At 39.3% G+C, this 24,558-nt stretch overlaps 1 protein-coding gene and 1 long non-coding RNA gene across 4 annotated transcripts in view; one reads left to right on the top strand and one right to left on the bottom strand.

Annotated features, from left to right (window-relative positions):
• The first annotated feature begins 354 nt into the window (after positions 1-354).
• LOC108521648 (uncharacterized) overlaps positions 355-24,558 on the top strand; it is a 25,781-nt gene continuing 1,577 nt past the window's right edge. The window contains exons 1-4 of one of the 3 annotated variants that reach the window (XR_001883233.1): positions 355-526; positions 18,433-18,503; positions 19,693-19,815; positions 20,248-20,396. This is a non-coding gene — a long non-coding RNA (uncharacterized LOC108521648). Of the gene's footprint in view, positions 527-18,432; positions 18,504-19,692; positions 19,816-20,247; positions 20,397-24,558 lie in introns of those variants that run through there. The other 2 variants (XR_001883234.1, XR_001883235.1) reach the window with 2 other exon arrangements.
• OR4D2 (olfactory receptor family 4 subfamily D member 2) lies at positions 14,325-15,248 on the bottom strand. The gene has a single exon (XM_017861596.1). It carries the CDS (start codon positions 15,246-15,248, stop codon positions 14,325-14,327), a length of 924 nt encoding a protein of 307 aa, XP_017717085.1.

Below are 24,558 nucleotides of genomic sequence, written 5' to 3'. Positions count from 1 at the left end.
AAACCCTTCAATGACTTTCCATTGCACATAGAACAAAATTCAAGTTTTTAAAAATGACCTGGCTCCTGTCTTCATTTATGGTAATTTAAAATATATCCACAAATTCTTTGACATGCCTCACTTAAAGTGTGAGGTCTGACTCCTTTTTCTTGAATGTGGGCTGGAGTTGATAACACACTTCTTTCTAACAGAATGTAGTAGAAGTGAGGCTATGTGACTTCTGTGGCTGAGTGGTGGAAAGGATACTGTTGCCACCTGGCTCCTATCTCAGGATACTTGTGCTTGGAATGTGGCAACCATGCAGTGTGGAATCCCAAGCCACGTGGAGAGATCAGTTAACAGTCCCATCTAGCACCCAGCTGACATCAACATCAACAGCCAGATTGAATCACCACATGAAACTGCAAATGATTTTATCCCTGGCCTTTGAATCTTCTGGCTGGGGCCCAGGAAAGACATCATGAACCAGAAATAAGCTGTCTGCTGTGCCATTGGAGTTGCTGGTCCATGGCATCCATGAACGATGGTAAATGATTACTTTCTTTTAAGCTTCTAGGTTTTGGATTGATTTTTTTCTGCAGTGGCAGATAAATGATGCAATATTAGACTTCACCTCCTCCCAAGATCCTCTTTGCTCATTACACACCCGTTACAACAGCCTCTTTTCTTTTTCCTTTAACACCAAGCTGATTCTCACCTCAGGACCACTGCACTTGGTGTTTCCTCTGTCTGGAATGCTTGCCCTTCATTCAGATCTTTACCTGACAGGGTTCTTCTCATTGCCCAGGTCTTTTCTTAAACACCTCCTCCTCAGAGATTGCTTCCCTGACCACCTTTCATGATGCTGCCCACCCTACCAGTGACATGACTCCATGCATCTGCTCCACAGTTCTTGTTAGAAGAAATTATTTTTCCATTTGTTACTTGTCAGTCTCCCCCATAGACTATATACTTTATGAAGGCTGAGCCCTTGTCTGCTCAGTTCAATGCTGTATCCTCAGTATTTAGAGCTGTGCTTGGCACCTAGAAATTGTGCAAACATTGTGGGTAGAACTAACACGGTGGTGTGTGGCCTCAAGGCGCAGGAGCTGTTACAACTGAGGCCGTCCCCGGAGAGGCTGGCCATGGAGCTCACTATACGAATGGGAAGAAAGATCCTGATGTAGGAAATGTGGCTATGGGAGAAAGCAGAATTGTGTCTATCTAGACGCCAAGACAGGGTTAGAAGAGGGCAATGTCCGTGAGAGAAAGAGCAGAGAGGGCAGGCATAGGCAGGGGACGCCTTCAGACTGCAGCACAAGCCCAGCGCCAGTGAACAGGAGGGAAAAGGAGTGAGGAGTGGGCAGGAAGAGTCACAGACCGTGGTGGGGCTCTGAGAAAGCTCCAGCCAGACAAGTGAGGAGCCCCGGCACAAAGACAGCCAGAAATGGGGGGCCCTTCACCCACTGCCGTGCTCAGTCATCAACTGGGGCTGCCTGGGAAGTGTGTGGCCTTAGCTCCAAAGCTGGGGCAGCCCCTGATGTCACCCTGTCAGCTGATCCTGTCAGCTAACTGCCTTCCTTGTGGGGACATTGGAGTGGCACCCCTCCAATTTGGGAGGCTCTGAGGGTGGAACGTGGTTGGTGGTGCAGGACTCTGCTCTCTGACACTTCCTCCTTCTTTCCAGCACCTCTTGCCTGGTGTCTGTGTGGGGAGGAGGAAAAGAGAAAGCGATGTCTCCTTCCTTCTGAGCTCTCACTGCAAAGCAGCCAGCCTCCAGGTCTTCATGGCTTTTCTGTCAGTTGTGGGGTCAGGCCTAAGGGCCCGTGGGCCCCATTTCCGAGTTTCTGGAGGGCTGTCCAGGGGCTCCCCCTGTATACTCCCTGTCTTCAGAGGCTGGGCTCCAGCTCAACCTCCTCCCCCTCAACCTTAACCTCAGTGGTCACTCGCAGTCTCGCTGCTCGCTTGACACCTGTTCAGTGAGAGGGCACAGAACCCCTCTCCCCATTGCTCATGCTCCCCTCTATTGGCAGGCCCCTGGGCTTCAACCCTCCAATTCTGATTCTTTCCTTGCTTTCTCAGATCCCCTCTGAATCACACACACACAGCTCGTGAATGGTAGGGCAGTGGGAGCAAATCCACAAGGCAAGGAGGAGTATTTTATCTCTAACATTGCCCGGGCATGGTGATCATAAAAATCCATTCTAAATAATTGTTGTTTTACATTCACGGAAAAGAACCCCTATGGGCTGCACAGAATTTTACAGATGATGCTATAAAAATGGGTATGGATTAGAAATTGCCGTTGGGGTCTGGTTGGTAAAATTTAAAAAAAAAAAAGAGGATTTAAGTTTCCAATATAACATACAAACATTTTCCCATCTATTACATTGCCCAAGTTGAAAAATTTTTTTTAAAAGAAAGCAAACAAGTTATCTCTGGTGCTGTGTGAGAGAGCTGTCCGTTGTGCTGAAGAACACTGAACAATGAAACTTGAAGTCTGCAGTCTCAAATTGTGGCCCCCAGATAAGCAATATGAGCATCACCCAACAACTTTCTGGAAATGTATATTCTCGGGCTCTACCCAAGACCTACTAAATCTGAAACTGTGCATTGGGTTTCCAAGTTTTAGCAAGCCCTCTCGGTTGATTCTGGTGCATGCTCACACATGTGAACCAGTGTTCATTTTCTATAGGTCCGTCCAAAATTTGTTTCATGAGGATAATTTTGTCCTTTCTGATCTTGACCTGATAATCCTACATTTCAGAAATCTCTGTGATTTTCAATTTCCTTGGCAGACCTCTCTAATGGTAAGTGTTTTGAGAGTCTTAGAAACTTCTTAACAAAGTTAAAATAATTAGCTGGGCATGGTGGTGTGCACCTGTAGTCCCAGCTATTTCAGAGGCTAAGGTGGGAGGGTTACTTGAGTCCAGGAGGTCAAGGCTGCAGTAAGCCATGACTGCAACACTGTACTGCAGCCTGAGTGACAGAGTAAGATCCTGTTTCAAAAAAAAAAAAATAATAATAAGTGAAGTTTGAAATTTTTTTCCATACATAGAGGTTCAAATCAGCATTTTATTGCCTCACTCTTAAATGTAGCTAACCAAAGATCACTGGGAGTTTAAGAAAGGTCTCCAACACAAAAGAATAAATAAATAAGAAGAAAACAGAAGTGACATAGAAAGCAAAAGAAAACTTGAGAAAAACCTTCAGCTTATGTAATTAGTATCATTTGAGAGAAGCAAGAAAATATAATATCCACAAGATAAGAATAGAATGGCATAAAAAGGAGAACATGCAAGAGTTCTTGAAAACTAAAATTTGATTTAAAAAATATAAACTTTAATAAAAATATTGGAAATTAGAGTTGAAGAAATCTCCTCTTAATGTAGAACAAAAATACAGTGTGAATAAGGTGTCCACGAGATGTGGCCCAGCATGGGTTGCCAGAGTCTGGGTGTCCACTCCTGTGAGCTGCCCATTGTGGGTGTTAAAGCAAGGTGAAGAGGGTATCCCAGCAAGGGCTGACTCACTATGGGGAGTCAGAGCATGGGAGGGCTAAGAAATGCATCCACACAGAGGTACAGTTGAACATCAGGTGTCGGAGCTCAAGCAAAATAAGGAGGAGCATGGAAAGTGTCCTAATGTGGGATGCTGAAGCATGTGTGGGGTAAGAAAAGTGGCTGGAAAGGGTGCTGGCCTGAAGCAGGATATCAGAGCCCAAGTGGAGTGAAGAAAGTATCTGGTGAAGGAATGGAAACAGATATGGAGCTACTAGGAAAGACTGGTTGCATAGAGAGAAGTGAATTAAGTAAATTAATATGTTAAATACGATGATGTCATAAAAATAGCAGTCTGGGAATCCAAGGGCTCATCTCTCCATAGAAATGAAAAAAGATAAAAAAAAAAAAAAAAAAAAAGAAAAGTGATCAGAATCAACCTTGTTGGAATTCTGGAAAATTGTCAAATAAAATAGTCAAATAACAACTAAATGAACTTTGTTTCAAAAGATGACTGAAACACAATAGGAAAACTTCGAACTTATAGTTGTTCCACACTCCTCCCAGCTTAGTGGTCTTGAAGATGGCAATGTATGTTCCTGGTGTGAGTCCCTGGTTTCAGAAGGAGCAGAATGAACCTTGTTCCCTAGGATTGTATTGTCTGTTTTGAAATGTTTGGGGGTTCCCTGAAGGACTGATGTGAGAAGTTTGCTTTTGTTTTACCTAACTCAGAATTCACTCTGGCCAGAAAAGGTGCTACATAAAAAGTATTCCTCAAAAACACTGAAAATCAAATGAATAAGCCTCTGCCACCTGGGCAAAAAATTACAGCTGGGGCGATCAAACACACACCAAAAGCTTGGGAGGAAAAGTTAGGAACAGAGACACTTTGGTGAATAAGAACTTTGGAAAGTTCCTGTATACACTATGAAATCTAGAGTGCCACATTCTGCATATAAGGACAGGATGAAAGCACAGACTTGAGACAGTCCTCTGATATAAGTTCTGGCTAATCTTTAGGCTCAATGCAAGCAGAAAGTGAAGGCTAAGGCAGAGCTGTAAACATCCTTGTTAAATGCTGAGGGAGTATCCAAACACAGAGCCAATCTGGAAAAATTGGGATAATATATTTTCTTTCTTTCTCTTTTCTTTGTTGTATTAGTTCATTCTCACATTGCTGTAAATAAATACCTGAGACTTAGACTGGGTAATTTATAAAGAAAAGAAGTTTAATTGGCTCATGATTGTGCAGACTGTATAGGAAGCATGATGCTGGCATCTGTTTGACTTCTGGGGAGGCCTCAGGAAACTTACAGTAATGGTGGGAGATGAAGTGGGAGCAGGCACTTCACATGGCTGGAGCAGGAGGAAGAGAGAGTGAGAGGGAGGTACCACACACTTTTAAATGACCAGATCTCATGAGAACTCACACACTATTGTAAGGACAGTACCAAGGGAGGGATGGTGCTAAACCATTCGTAAGAAATTTATCCCCATGATCTAATCACCTCCCACCAGGCATCACCTCCAGCACTGGGGATTATAATTCGACATGAGATTTCATGGGACACAGATCCAAACCATGTCATTTGTATCCAGGCACTTAACAAAGTTACTGTAAAACCATTAGCTGACTATGAACAAAGGAAACAGAGATTTCAGAGGTCATATTTGACAAAAAAAGTTTTACCAGTCACTAAACAAACAACTGCAAACTCACAGCAAGAAAAAACAACAAATATTAGGGAGGGGGAAGAAAATTATTTCCACTCCTACTACATTATAATATTTAAAATGTGCAGTTTTCAACAAAATATCATGAGACATGCAAACAAACAAGAGAGTATGGCTCTTTCAAGGGAAGAAAAGAAATTAGCAGAAATTTCCTGAGAAAAAACAGACATTTGACTTAACTAGACAAAGACTTTACAGCAACTTTCTTGAACATTCTCAAAGAACTAGAGTGAACTATGGATAAAGAATCAAAGGGAAGAAGAAGAATGTTTTACATAGAGAATATCAAAAGAGAGAGAAATTGTTTTAAAATAAGAAATAGTCTGGAGCTGAAAAGTACAATAAAAGTAACTGAAATGAAAAGTTCACAAGACAGTTTCAATAGCAGGTTTTGAGTAGGTAGAAGAAAGAATCAGCTAGACCTGGTGGCTCACGCCTGTAATCCCAGTACTTTGGGAGGCCAAGGCAGGTTGATCACAAGGTCAGCAGTTCAAGACCAGCCTGGCCAACATGGTGAAAGCCCATCTCTACTAAATATACAAAAATTAGCTTGGTGTGGTGGCACGTGCCTGTAGCCCCAGCTACTCAGGAGGCTGAGGCAGGAGAATTGTTTGAACCGCAGTTGCAGTGAGCCAAGACCACACCATTGCACTCCAGTCTGGGCAACAGAGTGAGACTCTGTCTTAAAAAATAAAAATAAAAATAAAATCAATGAACCTGAAGATAGGTTAATTGAGTTCCAAGATTTCTGTTTGACATTTTGGAATCATTTCGATCTCTTTGTTAAATTTCTAAATTGCTTTTCTGTGTTTTCTTGGAGATCAGTGAGTTTTCTCGAAACTGCTATTTTGAATTATTGGTCAGAGAGCTCACAAATCACCATTTTGTTAGGATCAGTAACTGGATTTTTGCTTTTTCCTTTTGAGGAAGTCATGATTCCCTGTTTGCTGTTGTTTCTTGTGGGTATGTATCCATCTTTGCACTGAAGGATTATTTATTCCAGTTTTCTCTGTACAGCTTGTTTTGGTTTTTATTGAATACATTTGTTTATTGAATCTTCACTACTAGGTCACTGCCTCCTATTCGGCACTAGGTGGCGCCTTAAGCCCAGGTTCACCTCAGGACTAGTGAGTGGTTGAAGCACTCCCTGTCTCAAATCAAGGAGATCCCAAAGAGATTATTCTGGCAGTGTGGGAAGGCTGGCTAGGGGTTTGTGCTCAGGGGACTTGAGGAACATGCCTCCTACAGCATGGTGCTGCTGGACAGCAACTCTGAGTTGGTGTCTCCTTTGACTGAGTTACAGAGCAGAATTTCTCTGCCTTTCTTCAGGGACATTTCTTCTTTTCAGGCAGTCATGATGCTATCTGTGGATTAAGGCAAGAACAGGTCTCTTACCAGGGAACCCAGGGAGGTAAGGAAGGTGGTGGGCGGCCTCAATTTCAGTTTTTCCAGTGTAGAAACTGTAGTTGGGAGGAGATTTTTTGGCACTTGGTGCTGGACAGAATGGGGATGAAGGATGTCCCAGATGTGGAATTCTGATTCTCGTATTAGCTGCTTGGAGTTTTTCATCTCTCTGTGGCCCCAGGAACTGTCTCACGCTTATACTTGAGCTCTGGGTTGTTTCTGGTGTAGATCTCAGTGCTATATATTTGTTTTTAGCTCTGTGGAAATGGGGGAGTCAATCAAATTTGCTCTATGCTGGCATTTCGGAATCAGAAGTCTAGAGATATTATAGGTCAATGGAAATCATCCCGTCTAAGGAGCAAAAAGAAGAATAAAGGAAAATGAACATAGGCTAAGAAGCCTGTGAGACACCATCAAGGATACCAAGACACACACATAATGAGAATCCTGGAAGAAGAGGAGAGAAAGGGGCAGTAAAAATAGTTTAGGCAATAATGGTCACAACTGCCCAAATGTGATAAAATACATTAATCTACACATCCAAGAAGCTCAAGGAACTCTAGTTAGAATAACTCAAAGAGATCCACACTAAGATACGTTATAATATACAAGGTGCTGGAAGCAAAACACAGAAAGAATCTTGAAAGCAGCAATAGAAAAGTGACTCATCACATACAAGAGATCCTCACTAAGATTAACAGCTGATTTCTCATCACAGAGATCAGATTCATAAGATGATATATTGAAAGTTCTAGAAGAAAAAAAATTATCCATATAAATTCAATATCTGGCAAAAATGTCATCCAAAATTGAAGAGTAAATTAAGATATTCCCAGATAAATGAATGCTGAGGAAACTCAATATTAGTGGACCAACTCTGTAAAAAAATGGTAGAGGGAATCCTTCAGCTGTAATAAAAGACTACCAAATAGTAAGTCAAAGCCATATGAAGAAATGAAGAACACTGGTAAAGATTATATAGGTTAATAGAAAATCCAGTATAATTATATTTTAGTTTGTAACTCCTCTTTCCCTCTATGACTTAAAGGACAATGCATAAAGCAATAATGATAATCTATGTTAATGGACACACAACACATAAATAAGTAATTTGTGATAATAACAACATAAATGGAAGGGGTTAGAACTGCATAGGAGCAGAGTTTTTTTAAAATATTACTGAAACGGAGTTGGTATTCATTCGAACTAGATTGATATGAGTATAAGATGTTAATTGGAATCCACAAGGAAATTATTAAGAGATTTTTAAATCTACTGAAAAGGGAATAAAAATGATATACTACAAAAGCAATTAAACAGAAAGAAATAATTAATGGAAGAATCGAGAAATAGAAAAGAGATAAGACATACAGAAAACAAACAGCAAAATGGCAGAAAGAAGTTCTTCTTTATCAGTAATTATCTTAAATATAAATAAATTAAATTCTCAATGTTAAAAGATAGACAACAGATTGGAAAGAAAAACATGGTACAACTATGTGCTGTCTATAAGACAGTCACTAGATCCAAAGACACAAATGGGTTGAATGTGGATAGTGGAAAAAGAAATTCCACACACAAAAAATAAAGAGATTGAAAGATTTCCCCTTAAGATCAGGAAAAAGACAAGGATGCCCACTTTTGCCAGTTGTATTCAAGTTCTATTCAGTTCTTATTCCATTATACTCAAAGTTCTAGCCAGAGCAATTAAGCAAGAAAAAGATATCAAAGGTATCCACATCAGAAAGGAAGAAGTAAAACTTTATCTATTTGCTGATGACATAATCTTACATGTAGAAAATCCCAAAGAATCCACAATAAAACAAAAGCTAACAAAACATTCTGCAAATATTTAGCATATAAGATCAACATGCTAAAATCAGTTATGTTTCTATACACTAGCCATGAGTAATCCAAAAAGCAAAATTTAAAAAATGATTCAATTTACAGTAGCATCAAAAAATAATAAAACAGTCACAATAAATTTAACCAAAGAGGAGTAAGACTTGTACACTGAAAACTACAAAACAGTGCTGAAAGAAATTAAAGGCCTAAATAAATGGAAAGACATCCCATATTCATTGATTGGAATACTTAATATTGTTAAGATGGCAGGACTCCCTAAAGCAATCTACGGATTCAGTGCAATCACTATCAATTCCCACCAGCCTTTTTTTTTCCCAGAAATTGGAAACATGATCCTAACTCTCATATGGAATTGTAAGGAATTCAGAACAGACAAACTAATCTTAAGAAGAACCACAAAGTTGGAGGACTCACACTTTCCTATTTCAAGATGTACTATAATGCTACAGTAATAAAGGCAGTGAGGTACTAGCACAAGGATAGGTATGTAGACCATTAAAATACAATTGACAGTCCAAAAATAAACTCAAAAGTCTATGGTTAATTGTTATTTGACAAAAGTGACAAAATCATTCAATGGGAGAAAAATGGTCTCTTCAACAAATGGTGCTGGAACAACTGGACATCCACATGCAAAAGAATAAATTTGAGCCACTACCTCACACCACATACAAAAATTAACTTAAAATGGTTCAAAAGCCTAAATGTGAGAACTAAAACTATAAAACTCTTAGAAGAAAGCATAAGGGTATATCTTCATTAACATGGATTTCACAATGAATTCTTAGATATGATATAAAAAGCATGGGCAACAAAATTGATAATAGATAAATTGGACTTCATCAAAATTTAAACTTTTGTTTATTGAAGAACATTATCAAGAAAATAAAAAGAGAACATAAAGAATGGGAGAAAATATTTGTAAATCAATATCCAATAAGGGTTAAATATTCAGATACATAATTAACACTTCAAATCAACAACTAAAAGACAAACAACCCAAATTTTTTAAATGGGCGAAGGACTAGAACAGACATTTCTCTAAAGAAAGTAGACAAATGCCAACACATGAAAAGATGCTCAATATCATTAGTAATTAGCAAAATGGAAATAAAAACCATAATGAGATACCAACCACTTCACACCCAATAGGGTCATAATAATAATGATAATGGTAATATAGGTTGAGTATCCCTTATCCAAAATGGTTGGGATCTTCTGATCCCAGCCATGAAAAGTGTTTTGGATTTAAAGTTTTTCTGGGTTTTTGAATATTTGCACATACATAATGAGATATCTTGGGAATAGGATTCAAGTCTAAACACAAAATTTCTTTTTCACGTACACCTTATACAAATAGCCTGAAGGTAATTTTACAAAGAATTTTTAATAATTTTGTGCATGAAATGAAGTTTTGACTGTGACCCATCACATGAGGCCAGTGGAATTTTCCACTTGGGGTGTCATGTTGATACTCAAAAAAATTCAAATTCTGGGGCATTTTGGATTTTAGATTTTTGGATTAGGGATGTTCAACCTGTAATAATCATAATAATAATGAAAAATAACAAGTGTTAGCAAGGCTGTGAAGAAATCAGAACCTTAATGCATGACTGGTGGTAATGAAATATGGTGCAGCTCATGAGGGAAAAAGTTTGGCAGTTCCTCAACAAATTAACTGCAGAATTGCCATATGACTCAGCAGTTCCAGTACTAGATATATGCCTTAAAGATTTGAAGACAGGCACTCAAACAGTTTACACAATTGTTAGTAGCAGCACTGTTCACACCAGGTTAAAGATAAAAACAACCCAAATGTCATTCAACAGATGAATGGATAAATCAAATGTGATATATTCATATAGTGGAATATTATTCAGCCATGAAAAGGAATGGAGTATTGATACATGCTACAATGTAGATTAACCTTATTAAACACTATGCAGAGTAAAAAAAAAGCCAGGCACAAAATGTCACATATTATATGATTCCATTTACATGAAATGTCCAGAACAGATAAATCCATAAAAATCGAAAGCGAGCAGATTAGTGGCTTCCAGGACCCAAGAAGTGGAGGTGGGGGACTGCTTAAGGAGTATGGGGTTTTCTTTAGAAGTGGCAAAAATGTTTTGGAACTAGATAGGGGTGATGGCTGTACAACATTGTGAAAATACTAAAGGCCACTGAATTATACACTTGAAGGTGGTTATTTTTGTATGAATTTCATCTAAAAAATAAAGATATTAAGAATTATGGGAGTCAGGTGCTCACCACCAGAGAAAGGAGTTACGTGTAGAAAGTGGAAAGCGGAATGAATTCTGTGGTGTTGGACTGGAATTGGAAGTATCTCTGTGAACATATGGTTAACACTACATACAGAGGGTCGGGTGCAGTGGCTCACACCTGTAATCCGAGCACTTTGGGAGGCCAAGGCGGGCAAATCACCTGAGGTCAGGAGCTCGAGACCAGCCTGGCCAACATGGTGAAACCCCGTCTCTATTAAAAACACAAAAATTAGCTGGGCATGGTGGTGCACACCTGTCATCCTAACTACTCGGGAGGCTGAGGCAGGAGAATCGCTTGAACCCAGGAGGCAGAGGTTGCAGTAAGCCAAGATCACACCATTGCACTCCAGCCTGGGTGACAAAAGCAAAACTCCATCTCAAAAAAAAAAAAAAAAAAAAAAAATTACATAGCTAGAGAAAATAAATATAGATTGATTGTGTTAATGTATGTTCATGTGCACACGTGTGTGGATAGATACATAGCAATGAGCACACTCGGCACCTAGATATTGACTTCTAAATATCATTCTCCACTAAAAGGAACCAGGACTGTTTAGAGAAATCATTCATTCCAGACCAGGAGCACAGAAAGTAAGCATGGGACATATCATTGTGTCACAAAGTAAGGAAGTGTTAAAAGAGTAAAAAGAACACAGAAGCCAACTTGAAGAGACTCCTACTGGCAAAACCTGGGACATATTGTGCAACAAAATAAATAATAATAATGGATTATAACTCAATGAATAAAAGAGGAACACATGAGTTTGTACAGATATAAGTAAATAAATAAATAAATAAATGGAAACTGATAAGAAACCAGATAGTCTCCAAGTACTTACCCACAAAACGTTTACTAATATCCAAGGGAAAATGAGTCACCTAACAGGTAAGAAGCCTAACATTTCCTTAGTCTAGTAACCAAAGGGATGAAACATCAGTCATTGCACAAAGCAAAATCACATACCTCATAGGATGCAATGAGAAAAACACTGCGTAATTTCTGTGATATCCCTGACAAAGATGCATCGGCAAAATCCAATCATTGTAAAACATAAGACAAACCTAAACTGAAGAACATTTTACAAAATAACTTATCTGTAATCTTTGAAAGTGCTAAGGTTATCAAATTTCAAAAGAAACCCTTACAGACTAAATGAGTCTAAAGAGTTATGACTACTAAAAGCGACAAATGATTCTGAACTAAATTCTCTCTCTGTAAAAGACTTTACTGGGACATCTGACCAAACTAGAACAGGATCTGAAGGCTGGATACTAGTAATGTATTGACACTGTAACAATTTTGATGACTACATGGCAGTATTGTAGGAAAAATGTCTTTTTAGAAAATGTACATTAAAGTATTGAGTGGTGGGTGTCAGACTGTTGACTTACTCTCATACCTTCAGGGAAAAAATAGTACTTTATACTATATTTGCAATTTTTTTTTGTAAATTTGAGATTTTTAAAGTTAAAAGAATTGTGTAGAAGAATATCTTTATGCCCTCTGGATAAGAAACAACTTCTTAAAATTAGATCCCAATAGTATTTTATACTAAAATAAAATATTGATATGTCTGATTATATTAAAATTAGTGCCACAAATAGAGAAGACAAGCCACAAACTGGGAAAAGGTATTGTAATAAATATAACTGACAGTAGATTAGTCACTAAATTATATAAGAACTCCCCCATCAATTAGAAAACCCAATAGAAAAATGAACAAATGACATTCATGAGAAACCAGAATACAATAAAAACATGGAAAGAAATATTAGAGAATAGAGAAAGGCGAATTAAAACTACAATGAAATACCATTTTTTACTCACTAAATTGGCAAAAATTATGAGGTCTCACAATATCAATTGTTAGAAGGGTGTGAATCAATGAGAACACGTAAACTGCTGATGAACTTGTAATTTTGTACTACAACTTTGGAAAACTATTTGGCACTATTTTGTAAAATTAAATCTTTTGAAGACCTTATGCCTTAACAATTCCTCTTTCAAGTATACGAACCAGAACACTTCAACATAGCAACTGGAAACAACTAGAGGAAGTTTTTAAAAAGCACTCTTTGGTCCGGGCGCGGTGACTCACGCCTGTAATCCCAGCACTTTGGGAGGCTGAGGTGGGCGGATGGCTTGAGGTCAGATGTTTGAGACTAGCCTGGTCAACATGGAGAAACCCTGTCTCTACTAAAAATGCAAAAATTAGCTGGGTGTGGTGATGAGTGCCTGTAATCCCAGCTACTAGGGAGGCTGAGGCAGGAGAATCACTTGAACCCGAGAGGCAGAGGCTGCAGTGAGCTGAGATCGCACCACTGCACTCCAGCCTGGGCAGCAGAGTGAAACTTCATCTCAAAGGAAACAAAAAAAAAAAAAAAAAAAAAAAAAAAAAAAAAAGCACTCTCCAGTAGCCAAAACCTGGAAACAACCCAAATAAGTTTATTCTCATGGTGGAATATTCTACAGCAGAGCAAATGAATGAATTACAGCCAAACATGAACATGTGGAGCTTAGAAACGTAACGTGGAGTGAAAAAAGCAAATCCCAGAATATTATGTACAGTATGATATTTTTATAAAACTGCAAAGTAGCAAAACAATATACTGTTTATATAAAAAATGTGATAAAACTATTTTATACAAGCAATGAAATGATGAACATGAAATTCAAGAGAGTGATTTCCTCTGGATAGGAATCCAGGTGAATGTAATAGAGAAGACAATACAGGTAAATGCAAGTTATTGGTAACTTCTGGTTCTTGAGTTGTGTAGTGTATACATGAGCATTCATACATAATGACATAATGTTTCATAATGTGCATGCATTCCCCATGATCTTTTATTTACAATTAGTATATTATATTAAAATGTAAATATAGAGACAAAAGCTTGAATACTCAATAATTTCATATTTGAAAATAAAATACAATCATTTTTAAAAGCTTGGAAGATAACATATAGTTATATGATTTACTCATTTTATCATAAAACTTTTTGTTTTGAATCTCATAACAAACCTAGAATATTTTAGGGACAGATACTAATTTAAGAAAGTTTGGTAAGGGAGAAACCATGAGGCCAAGAGAAGCTGGGCGGCTTATTCAAAGTCATCCGTTGGGTCAATGATGGGTCAGGGCCTCTAATTTAGAGCTTAAGCCTCCAAATTCTGCGCTGTTCCTAACAACCCAGACTCACACCAAAAGGGAGTATTGGGAAGAGAGCTCAAAATACTGAAAATAGAAATGTTCTCACAGGGGAAATGCTGTCAACAGGAAACTCTCTACCAAGAAGGGGAAAAGGAGGGCGTGGTTTTCAGGGGCCGTGTGAACAATTTTCATTGTTGCGCGTGTGTTAAAACTCTTTATCACAAACCTTAACCACCAAAGAGGATCCTTTCTTTTTTCCTAAAACACGAAGTTGCTTAGTTTCAAAATTCATTCCCTGCTACGATGACTCTCAACACACTATGAAGACAGCAGATGTAGTAGCTCTCTCTCCACTTCACAAAGGGAAGACAAAGCCAAAGAGAAGCAACCTACCCTTGTCACTGTCAAACCAGCCGGTGTCTCCCTAATCTTTTCACTGCTGCCTGCATGTCCTGGTTCCTCAGGGTATAGATCATGGGATTGAGCATGGGGGTCATGACTGTGTGGCCAATGGACACAACCTTGTCCATAGGGAATGGGGTAAAGGGCCGGGCGTAGAGGTAAATGCTTGGAACAAAGATCATGGAAACCACAATGATGTGGGTGGTGCAGGTGGAAGCTGCCTTCCTTCTTGCCTCCCCTGGATGTGACCTCAGCATCACCAGGATGAACAAGTAGGAGGTCAGGAGGAGGAAGAACAAGATGATATCCAGCAGCCCACTGTTGGAGATCATGAGGAACTCCAGGAGGGAGGTGTCAGTGCAGGCAAGTCTCAGTACTTGGGGAACATCACAGTAGAAGTTATCCAAAATGTTGGGGCCACAGAAGGGTAGTGGGAGCATCAGAGCCAGCTGGACAATGGAGTGGACAAAGCCTCCCACCCAGGCAGCCACCACCAGCCCCACACAGAGCTGAGTGTTCATGATGGTGACATAGTGGAGGGGCCGGGAGATGGCAATGAGGCGGTCAAAGGCCAGCACTGAGAGGAAGAAGACCATGGCACCTCCCAAAAAGTGGAAGAAGAAGATCTGGTCCATGCAGCCCTGGTAGGAGATGGTTTTCTTCTCAGAGAGGAGGTCCACTAGCATTTTGGGCGCAGTGACTGAAGAGAAACAGAGGTCTAGGACAGCCAGGTTTTGGAGCAGAAAGTACATGGGTGTGTGGAGCTGGGAATCAGAGGTCACTGTGATGATGATAAGGATGTTTCCCATAACAGTGGTGATGTAGACAAACAGGAACATTAAAAACAGGAAACGCTGGACCTCCCAAGTCTGCGAGAGCCCCAGGAAGACAAAATCTGATGCCCATGTGAGGTTTCCTTGTTCCATTGTGTTTTCTCCGTACTCCTAAAGAAAATGAACCACAGACACAGATCCATGAAGTCACTACTTTCCCTTTCAGGGCTCAGGGGCTCAGAACCAAGGTTTTGGGCCCATATCATGAGCATCCTATGTGTAGACTATGATACTAGGTGCCGTCCTAGTATGTAGGTGCTGTCTCTGGGGAGTTTACAGGTGGGTGCTGGGATACACATTCCTGAAATCTTGATGTTATCCAGAAATATATGCAACCTGCCTTTCAAAGATTCATATAGTGGTGGGAAGACACTTGGAATCAGATACATCTGAAGTTAAATTTCAGGTCTTTTGTTTCATTGTGATTTGACCATGAGTAACTTACTTAATCTTTCTGGGCCTCAGTTTTCACATTTCTAAGGTAGAAATAAAAATACCTGCTTTATAGAATTTTCTGAGGGCTTAAGTAGAATGATAGATAAAAAGTTCCTAAAACGGTGTATGGAATAATCAATGGCAATTACTCACCTCTGTGAACTCTCTTAATCTAAAGATACCCTCTCTTCCAGTCTCCACTAAGATTCTTTGCCAATTATTTTTCACATGACATTTAACACATCATCATGTTAATGGATTTTCCTGTGTCTATTTTTTCCCTCCACAATTCAACTATTAAGTCCAGAGGCTATATCTGGATCTCACAATTTATTTGCGCCCTGCAGTACCCATTCTTAATGATAGTCAACCTTAAAAAGCACCTGGTGTTGACTGCTGGGTGGGTGAATAGCTATCGGGTGTACAAGTTCAGCACAAGGAAGACATTGGATGCAGCTGGATGCCTGAGACATCCAGTAGTTCTTCTGCCCATCACAGTGGGCAGCCCCTTATGAGTGAGGCATATGTGGTGTGTATGCTGAGACAAGAGGGAGAAAATGGAGGAAGAGTCATTGGATTGAGAAACAGATGATGAATATTGTATTAAGGGGACTCAGCTTCTGAATGAAACAGGAATTTTACAAGATGTTACTGAATCCAAGGGTGGGAGACAAAGGAAGTTATTGAAAGAAAACAAATAGAAATAGACAAAGGAATAAAGGGAAATGAAGAAATAGAGCAAGTGAAGGTAGGGGAAGTGGAAAAGTGCTGGGGAGATGGAGAAAATGGGACTAAAGGGACAGAAGAAGATGGAGGAGCTGGGCGAAGTGGCTTATGCCTGTAGTCCCAGAACTTTGGGAGGCTGAGGCAGGTGGATCACTTGAAGTCAGAAGTTTGAGACCAGCCTGGTCAACATGGTGAAACTCCATCTCTACTAAAAATACAAAAAAATTAACTGGGCATGGCGGCACTCACCTGTAATCCCAGCTACTTGGGAGGCTGAGGCAAGAGAATTGCTTGAAGCTGGGAGTTGGAGATTGCAGTGAGTAGAGATCATGCCACTGCACTCCAGCCTGGGCAACAGGGTGAGACTCTGTCTCAAACAAACAAACAAACAAAACCAAAAAAAAAAAAAAAAAAAAAAAAAAAAAAAAAGGAAAGAAAAGAAGAAGATGGAGGGTGACAGGGTAGGGGGTCAGTGGTCTCCTCCCTCCCCCTGCCCTCAATCTCTGGGAGTCTCAATCTCTTCTACCCTCTCTTACCTGGCCTATTGCAATCTATTATCTACAGTATTAGAGGTTGTTCTAATCTCATTCTGCTCCTTCAGTTTACTTCCACTCCAGGACACCTTCTACACAGCTGTCCATGAGACCTCTCTGACTCAGACGTGGTCATATTCCTCCTAGTTATAATATTTGATTGGCTCACAGTTTAAAACTCAAACTCTCAGAAGCCACCTAAAATGCTTTGTGGATAAACTCAGGGTGGAAGAACATACCTACATATGTGCATGCAACTCTCTCTCAGCATTTCATACAAGACTGTAAAATATAGCTTCCCTATACCTTTCTAATCAGTATCGCTGTAACCTAGGAACCTAGAAGCTAGAATTCAAAGAATTCATAGCTTCTGTGTAGGCAGTCTATTTCATTATTTTCATATCTTTGGTAATAAATCCTGTTTCCTGAAATGGCTTTTGCTACCTTCTCAACCTAGAGGCAGTAAGAGAAATATCACTTTCCCTTTGACTCCTCCCCCCATTTCTCTCATGCAGAATTAATTCCTCATTTCTCTGTGTTCCAATAGTATTTGATAAATACCTCCATTGTAGCATTTATCATTTTTTCTATTGCTCCATTTAACTAGATTGCAAATTAAATAACTTAGTAATCCCAGAGTCTATGACAGCATCTCTGATTTAGCACTTGCTCAGAAATGTTCACCAACTTAATATATTAGCAGGTAAATGTGACTTTGTTTTATATGACAATGTTGAGAATCTTGTGATTTTCCTCATCCTTGATATCCTTTGCTGTGAGCATCCTCCCTCTAAGTCTCATAGGGAAAATTCTGTGCTTTGTTGTTTTCATACGTAACCAGAGGCATCTGTTTTCAACATCACATTCCCCCTGCAGTTTTTCTTGAGTCTCTGCTGATCCTTTAGACTTACTACCATCAGGTCTATGTCACTTGTTTATTACTCCCACCCTCTAGCAGGTGTTGCAAGATCTTTCTTACAGCTGATCTATGTGCAGCTGAGGAAACACTGGTCTCTCACCTCCCTTTAGCCCAGAATGGGGCTTCAGCCTACATCTTCTTGGAGACCCTCTGCTTCAGCCTCACAGTTTCCTAGCCCCTACCCTTACTTCATGTATAATACCATGAGTGAGACCCCAGGGAAAGGGGGAATATCCTTGGGGAGAAACTATTGGACAGGGCTCAGGAAGCTGAGCTGTGCTCATTATCACTGGGGCCAAGGGAGCAATGGGAGTTGTTAAAAAGTTTCTAAATGTCTCAAAAGCACACACTCTTTGAGAGGTCTTCCTTGGGGGGCCCAAAGTACCAAGCACATCGAACATTTTAGAGATTTGAGAAATGGATAATATTCAGGCCAAGATCCAAAAGGTCAAGAGGGTCTTCAAAAAAAGGGAGACTCTGAAAGTTTTAGAGGAACCTATTTCTTAGACCAGTGACTCTTACCCTTGAGAGAATTACCTGAAGGCCTTGTTAAAAGGCAGACTTGTGTTCCCAGCCCGGAATTTCTCATACAGTACATCAATGGTAAGACCAAGAATTTGCATGTGTAACAAGTTCTCGGATAATGCTGATGCATCTGTTCCAGGGACCAGACATTGAGAACCAATGACTTGCTCATCAGCACAACGGACAGTTCTCTTTTGTGGCGTCGTTAAGGTAACTGGTTTGATTTCTTCTCCTTTAAAACTGAATTGATGTTTACACAGGCAATGTCATGGATGGGAAAATGTTTGTATACTAAAATGAAAACTTAATTACCCCATAGATCTTGTTCTTCATCTTGTCAACCATGCCCTCACATTTGATTCACTACCCATATCAACTATACTCACACCATCTACAAAGTGCTTGCATTCTTCACATGTCAGTTATTACGCCCTTTAATACAAGGATTGGCACAAGAAACCCATATATTTTCTAATTATGAGAAACTGGTTAAAAATTGGAATTAACCAACATTGTAACCTTGATGTGCTATAAAATCTGTGTGATTTCTTACAGCTCTCTGATCCACATGAGGTTCTCAGGTTGATCTGAATTCTTTCATTGTAAATGTTTACACTTGGCAAAATAAAGAATCTGCCTCTGGGGATAAGAGCATGATGTGAAGTTCTTATACATACAAGAGACGTCAATTTTTAAAAAACACAAATTCTTCCCATTATTTGGAGCTTTAGTCCACTTTAAAATTGAGCTACTCAGAAAAGTAGTCTAGATTGATGGTGGGAATGGGCAGGCCTTGTTAATGTTATTGACTCTCAGATGGGTGATTCTGAATTACCTGGATTAATTCTTTATGATTCCGATTTAGCTTTCAGTAATAAAGACCTGGTAGATTCCAGTTTATGTATTTCCCCAGTCAAGGTACATGTAGGTGTGTAAAAGGTCCATCAAAGCTCATCTTTACTGCAACCACTAGCCAATATAATGATTGCCAGTGTATGAATGGCCTGGATGGAGTAATTATGCTAAAGACTCAGTCATGGAAAATTGAGCTGAGAAAATTATTTCTGTATGTATCACATTCTTAAGAAAATAAATGTTTGTCAGACTTAGCTACTATTATAATGTCAAGCCATTAAATGGATATAGGACACATGTAGAAGAAACATCATGTAAATTCTCATGCAGGAAGCCCAGCATCATTGATAATTAATCATTCTCCCTTTGTGATGGTCAGTGTTATGTGTCAACTTGATTAGGCGATAGTTCCCAGTTATTCAATCAAACTCTAATCTAGGTGTTGCTGTGAAGGTATTTTGTAGATATAATTGATGTCTATAATCAGTTGACTTTAAGTAAAGGAGGTTATCCTAGATAATCTGGGTGTGCTTGATTCAATCAGTTGAAAGAACTAAAGAGAAGAACTGAGGTTTCCTTGAAGGAGGAAAATTCTGCACGTAGACAGCAACTTCAGCTGATGGCCTGCCCTACAGATTACATACTTGCCTAGCCAGTTTCATATCATGTAAGCCAAGTCTTTGCAATAAATGCCTCTCTCTCTCTCTCTCTCTCTCTCTCTCTCTCTCTCTCTCAGAGAACATAGCCTCAGCAAGAGATGCCTTAAAGGCATAAATTCTCATAAATATAGCCACATTCATGTTAATGGGTGCATATTCAACAAATTCAATTAAGCACCTGGTGTTGTGGAATAACCATGTGTAAGATAAATCTGGAAGAAATTTTACTTATATTCCTTCCCTTTGTGTCAGTGTTGTAGATTATAAGCAGCTTTTCTGTGTGGCTTATTACCTTTAGAATTGATATTCTGAATCATATGAAAGTAAGATTTTTATAAACTAAAAGTGGCCCAAGACAACTTTTAAAAAATTAAATGAATAAATGACTTCTGGTTGTAAGAAAACAAAGGTTTTTCTTTTCTCTTGCTCACTGGAAACAGAAATCCCACCTGCAATAAAATTAAGACATGTTTACAACTCAGATGACAACAAAACCCAAAATGAACCGTGAAGGACTATCAAGTACTGTGAAGAGAGAGAGGCTTCTGCCCACGACAACTCCTGGACAATGCTGGCAGAGTTGGCTCCTAAGCAGGTGGTATACGATGAAAGATAAAACAACCACCTTTGTGTGGATGGACCAGATCCGGGCACACAGGCTGGCTGGAAGAGCTTCCTTAAGTGATATTTAACACCAAAAAGGGATTGAGAGGCTGGGCTTATGCCACATTCATAACTGCACTATCCACTAAGATAGAGAAACTCTGGGCTATGGGCACCCCTGCGGCTGCTGATCTTTACCAGCTGAAGAGATAGGCTAAATTCACACACACACACACAGACACACAGACACACACAGACACAGACACACACACACACGCCTCTATCATTCAGTGTTCAGCGCTGCGCTGTGAGCCCAGGACAATTAACCAGAGCACTCCCTGGCCTGTCTTCACTACCATCACCACCACTTTTTATTTTAACACATAACTAGTTAAACAAATTGCTTCTTTAAGAATGTGTAACAATTAAAAAGCAACTTGCAGAGTCTATAAAAAATAAGTCAAAAGGAGGAAAGAAGGCAGGTGAAGAGCACAGAACAGAATAGAGAAGAAAATTTTATTGACAAGTTTTCAAGAATGTAGATAACTCAGAAAAAAATGAACCAAACTTCTATCTATTAAGAACTCAGAGCAGAATAATTAAATCTTAAGAAATAAATGACAATATGAAAACAGAAATGGAAAATTTAACTGGCAGAGATTAGGAAAAAAAGAATAGGAAGAAAATAAAATCATCACAAAAAAATGGAAACAGTGAAAATGAGAATAGTCACTGCTTAAAATACAGTAAGATATCTGAAAGACGGGTTTAAGAGAACTAAACAAAATGAATGGAAAAGGGTAAATGTTTAAAAGGATCAGTAAGAAGTGTGTGTATATATGTTTGTACATGAAATATAGACAAAGAATATCAGTTTAATTAATACTTGGATGTCCTTGAAGAAGACATATAAATAATTAGAGCAAAAAATATCCAAAGACGTTAATTCAAGAAAATATTCCTGAAAATGAAATAAATGGAATCAATAGATTGAAAAGGCAGATTGTGAGCCAGGAAATGTGATAAATGTCAACCAATGCTACAACAGAACTGAATAAAGTTACAGAACTCCAAAGATAAAGAATCCTAAAAGCTGCCATGGTAAAAGATGAACCCGTCTGTAAGAAGAAGTCTGGCTTCAACTTCTCAATAGCCCTAGAAAACAGAAGAACAACAGCTACAAGGACCTGAGAAAAATAAAAAGTATTATCCAAAGATGCTTATTCAGTGAAATTGTCATTTATATATAAAGACAACAGATAAATAGTTTGAAACATTTAATTCAGAAAATATAGTTCTCATAAATCTTTCTTGAAAAACCTACCTGGGGACAAATGCCGGTCCATCAAGATATTAATAGAAATGCAAATGGCCTCTCCATGTGGTTACTTGGGTTTTTTCCTAGCATAGTAGCTTGCTCCCAAGAGTGGGCATTCCAAAGAGAATTAATTGGAGTCTGTATTGCCTTCTACAACCTGTCCTCAGAGATTACATGGTGACACTTTCACCAAGATCGCAAGCCCTTCCAGATTCAAGGGTAGGAAACAAAGATCCCACTTCTCAATTTAAAAAATGTGAAATTCATATTGTCACGAAGAGCATGTGAAATGGAAGATATTGATGTGGTCATCTTAGAAAAATACAACATACCACAAACATATCTTTAATTTCCAAGAATTTTTTTCTCATCCTCTTATTGTACCTTTCTAAAATAGCATCCTAATCTTGTCTTGTGAATACAATGACTTATCTTTTCTGGATATTAATGATAGGATTTTAAAACATTTCCTGTTCTGTGTCTTGACTGTATCAATGTTAATACCCTTGTGATATCATACTATTGTTGTGTAAGCTATTTCTACCTTAGCCTGTTTGCACTGCTATAACAGCCCACCATAGACTGGGTGGCTTATACACAACAGAAATTTATTTCTCACGGTTTTGAAGGCTTGGAAGTCCAAGACAAGATGCTGGCTGATTTGGTGTCTTATCAAAGTCCACTTTCTAGTTTATGGACAGCAGTCTTCTCACTGTCCTCACATGGCAAAGGAGCAAGGGAGCTCTCCAGGGACTCTTTTATAAGGGCACTAATCCCATTCATAAGGCCCCTGCCTTCATGACCTAATCGTCTACCAAAGGCTCCACCTCCAAATGCCATTCCACTGGGGATTAGGTTTCAACACATGAATTTTGGGGAGATATAAACATTTAGCACATGGCAGTTACCATTGAAAGAACGTGAGTAAAGAGTACATGAGATCTCTATTATTTCTTACAGCTTCAAGTAAAGCTACAGTTATCTCAAAATATAAAGTTAAATTTGTAAAAACTTAGAAAGTTTTCTTCTATTACTTGAATTTCTTCTGTTTACTTGGACTTCTCTTTTTTCAGTTTTGTTTTGTTTTTGTGTCTGCCTTCTATATGGGAAATTTTCTTCATCTGCCTAGTGGTCTCCAGCTAAACATTGGTATTTGAAATCAAACCACTAAAATGCTGATTGGAAGCACTATGTACCTGAGTAGGGCTTGAGAACTCGAAGGCCTCTCCTAGGACTATCATGTCAGCTGTTTTGTCAGTTGGAGAAAATAGCCTGGGACTATTTATTTGGGGCTGTTTAGTATCTCCAAGTAAAATCCTTCCAATTTTTCTGTAAGGACTTAAGTATTGGAATTCTGCATTAGGGTCGAAGAGAAGACTTGAAGTAGGATATCCTCTTTTATCTGGATGAGCACCTCCAGTTCCCCTTAGTTTGCCCTGGGCCCACTTAACTTATTCATGTTACTTGTCACCTCCTCTAGTCATTTGATTTTATGATCACTGCCCATGACAGAGTTTTCTTATCAACAAGATTTTTCACTCAAGCCAATTGTGTGTCTTCGTGCTGCCAGGGGCTTACACCTACATGGCAGACACTGTTGACTGTCATTCCCAATCCCCTTTTCCTGGCTGAAGAAACCAGACATTCACCTTCCCATTCCTTTTTGCAGACTGGGGTGACAATATGATGCAGTTCTGGTCAACTGGGTCATATGATAATTCTGCTGGTGTGGTTCTTTTCTCCCCTGGTAAAAAGAAAAAACAGCACATGGATGCCTTTTGTTATCCTTCTTGCTGAATTATTTGAAATAAAGGTGTGATGCCTGAAGCTTTGACAGCCATATGGCTACCATGAAAGAAAAGGCAAGGAATTGAAGAGCAGCCAACCCAGAGCCCTAAAATGTTTAAGTTACTGAATTAACCAACTCTGGAATTGTTTATCCTTTAGTTTTCTATTTAAATGAGATGATTTCCTCTCTATTTAAGCCACTGTCCCTTGGTTATTATGCTACTTGCAGCTAAAAGCATTGTTATGGATGTATGTTTCAGAGGAGAAAATAATTTTTTCCCAGACAAATTACAGCCCAGTGCAGCAGTGTCATATGGTGAGCATCACACCTTAAGAGGGATGTTGCCATTTAAGAGTAAATACAGAAGAGATGGCCGCGCGCGGTGGCTCAAGCCTGTAATCCCAGCACTTTGGGAGGCCGAGACGGGCGGATCACGAGGTCAGGAGATCGAGACCATCCTGGCTAACACGGTGAAACCCCGTTTCTACTAAAAAATACAAAAAACTAGCCTGGCGAGGTGACAGGCGCCTGTAGTCCCAGCTACTCGGGAGGCTGAGGCAGGAGAATGGCATAAACCCGGGAGGCGGAGCTTGCAGTGAGCTGAGATCCAGCCACTGCACTCCAGCCCGGGCGACAGAGCGAGACTCCATCTCAGAAAAAAAAAAAAAAAAAATACAGAAGAGATGCCCGGGGTGGTGGAATCAGCAAACCTGTCACAAGAGGAACAACTATAGGAAGGCAGACATTGCACGTGGAGAAGAGACAAATTGGAGGATGTGAAAAGTATCATTTGATATTTAAAGGATCTTAACGTGAAAGAGGAAAATGCCATTCTAAGAGGCCACAGAGATCAAATAAAACAGAGTCCATTTTACCCTCCCCTCATTTCCAAAAGTTGAGTGTGAATATGGAGAAATGTGTGAAATGGAAACAAGGAGGAAGAAGTGAAAGGATAAACTCAGAGTCCCCATGATGGCTTCAAGTGAAACCAGGAAGAGCCTCTGACTTTCTTTTTTTTTTTTTTTTTTTTTTTTTTTTTTT

This window comes from Rhinopithecus bieti, unplaced genomic scaffold (genome assembly GCF_001698545.2).
Source record: "Rhinopithecus bieti isolate Rb0 unplaced genomic scaffold, ASM169854v2 scaffold_57210, whole genome shotgun sequence".
NCBI classification, from domain to species: domain Eukaryota; kingdom Metazoa; phylum Chordata; class Mammalia; order Primates; family Cercopithecidae; genus Rhinopithecus; species Rhinopithecus bieti.
Note: the sequence above shows the minus strand (reverse complement) of the source record. Positions and strands in the feature narration are given on the sequence as shown.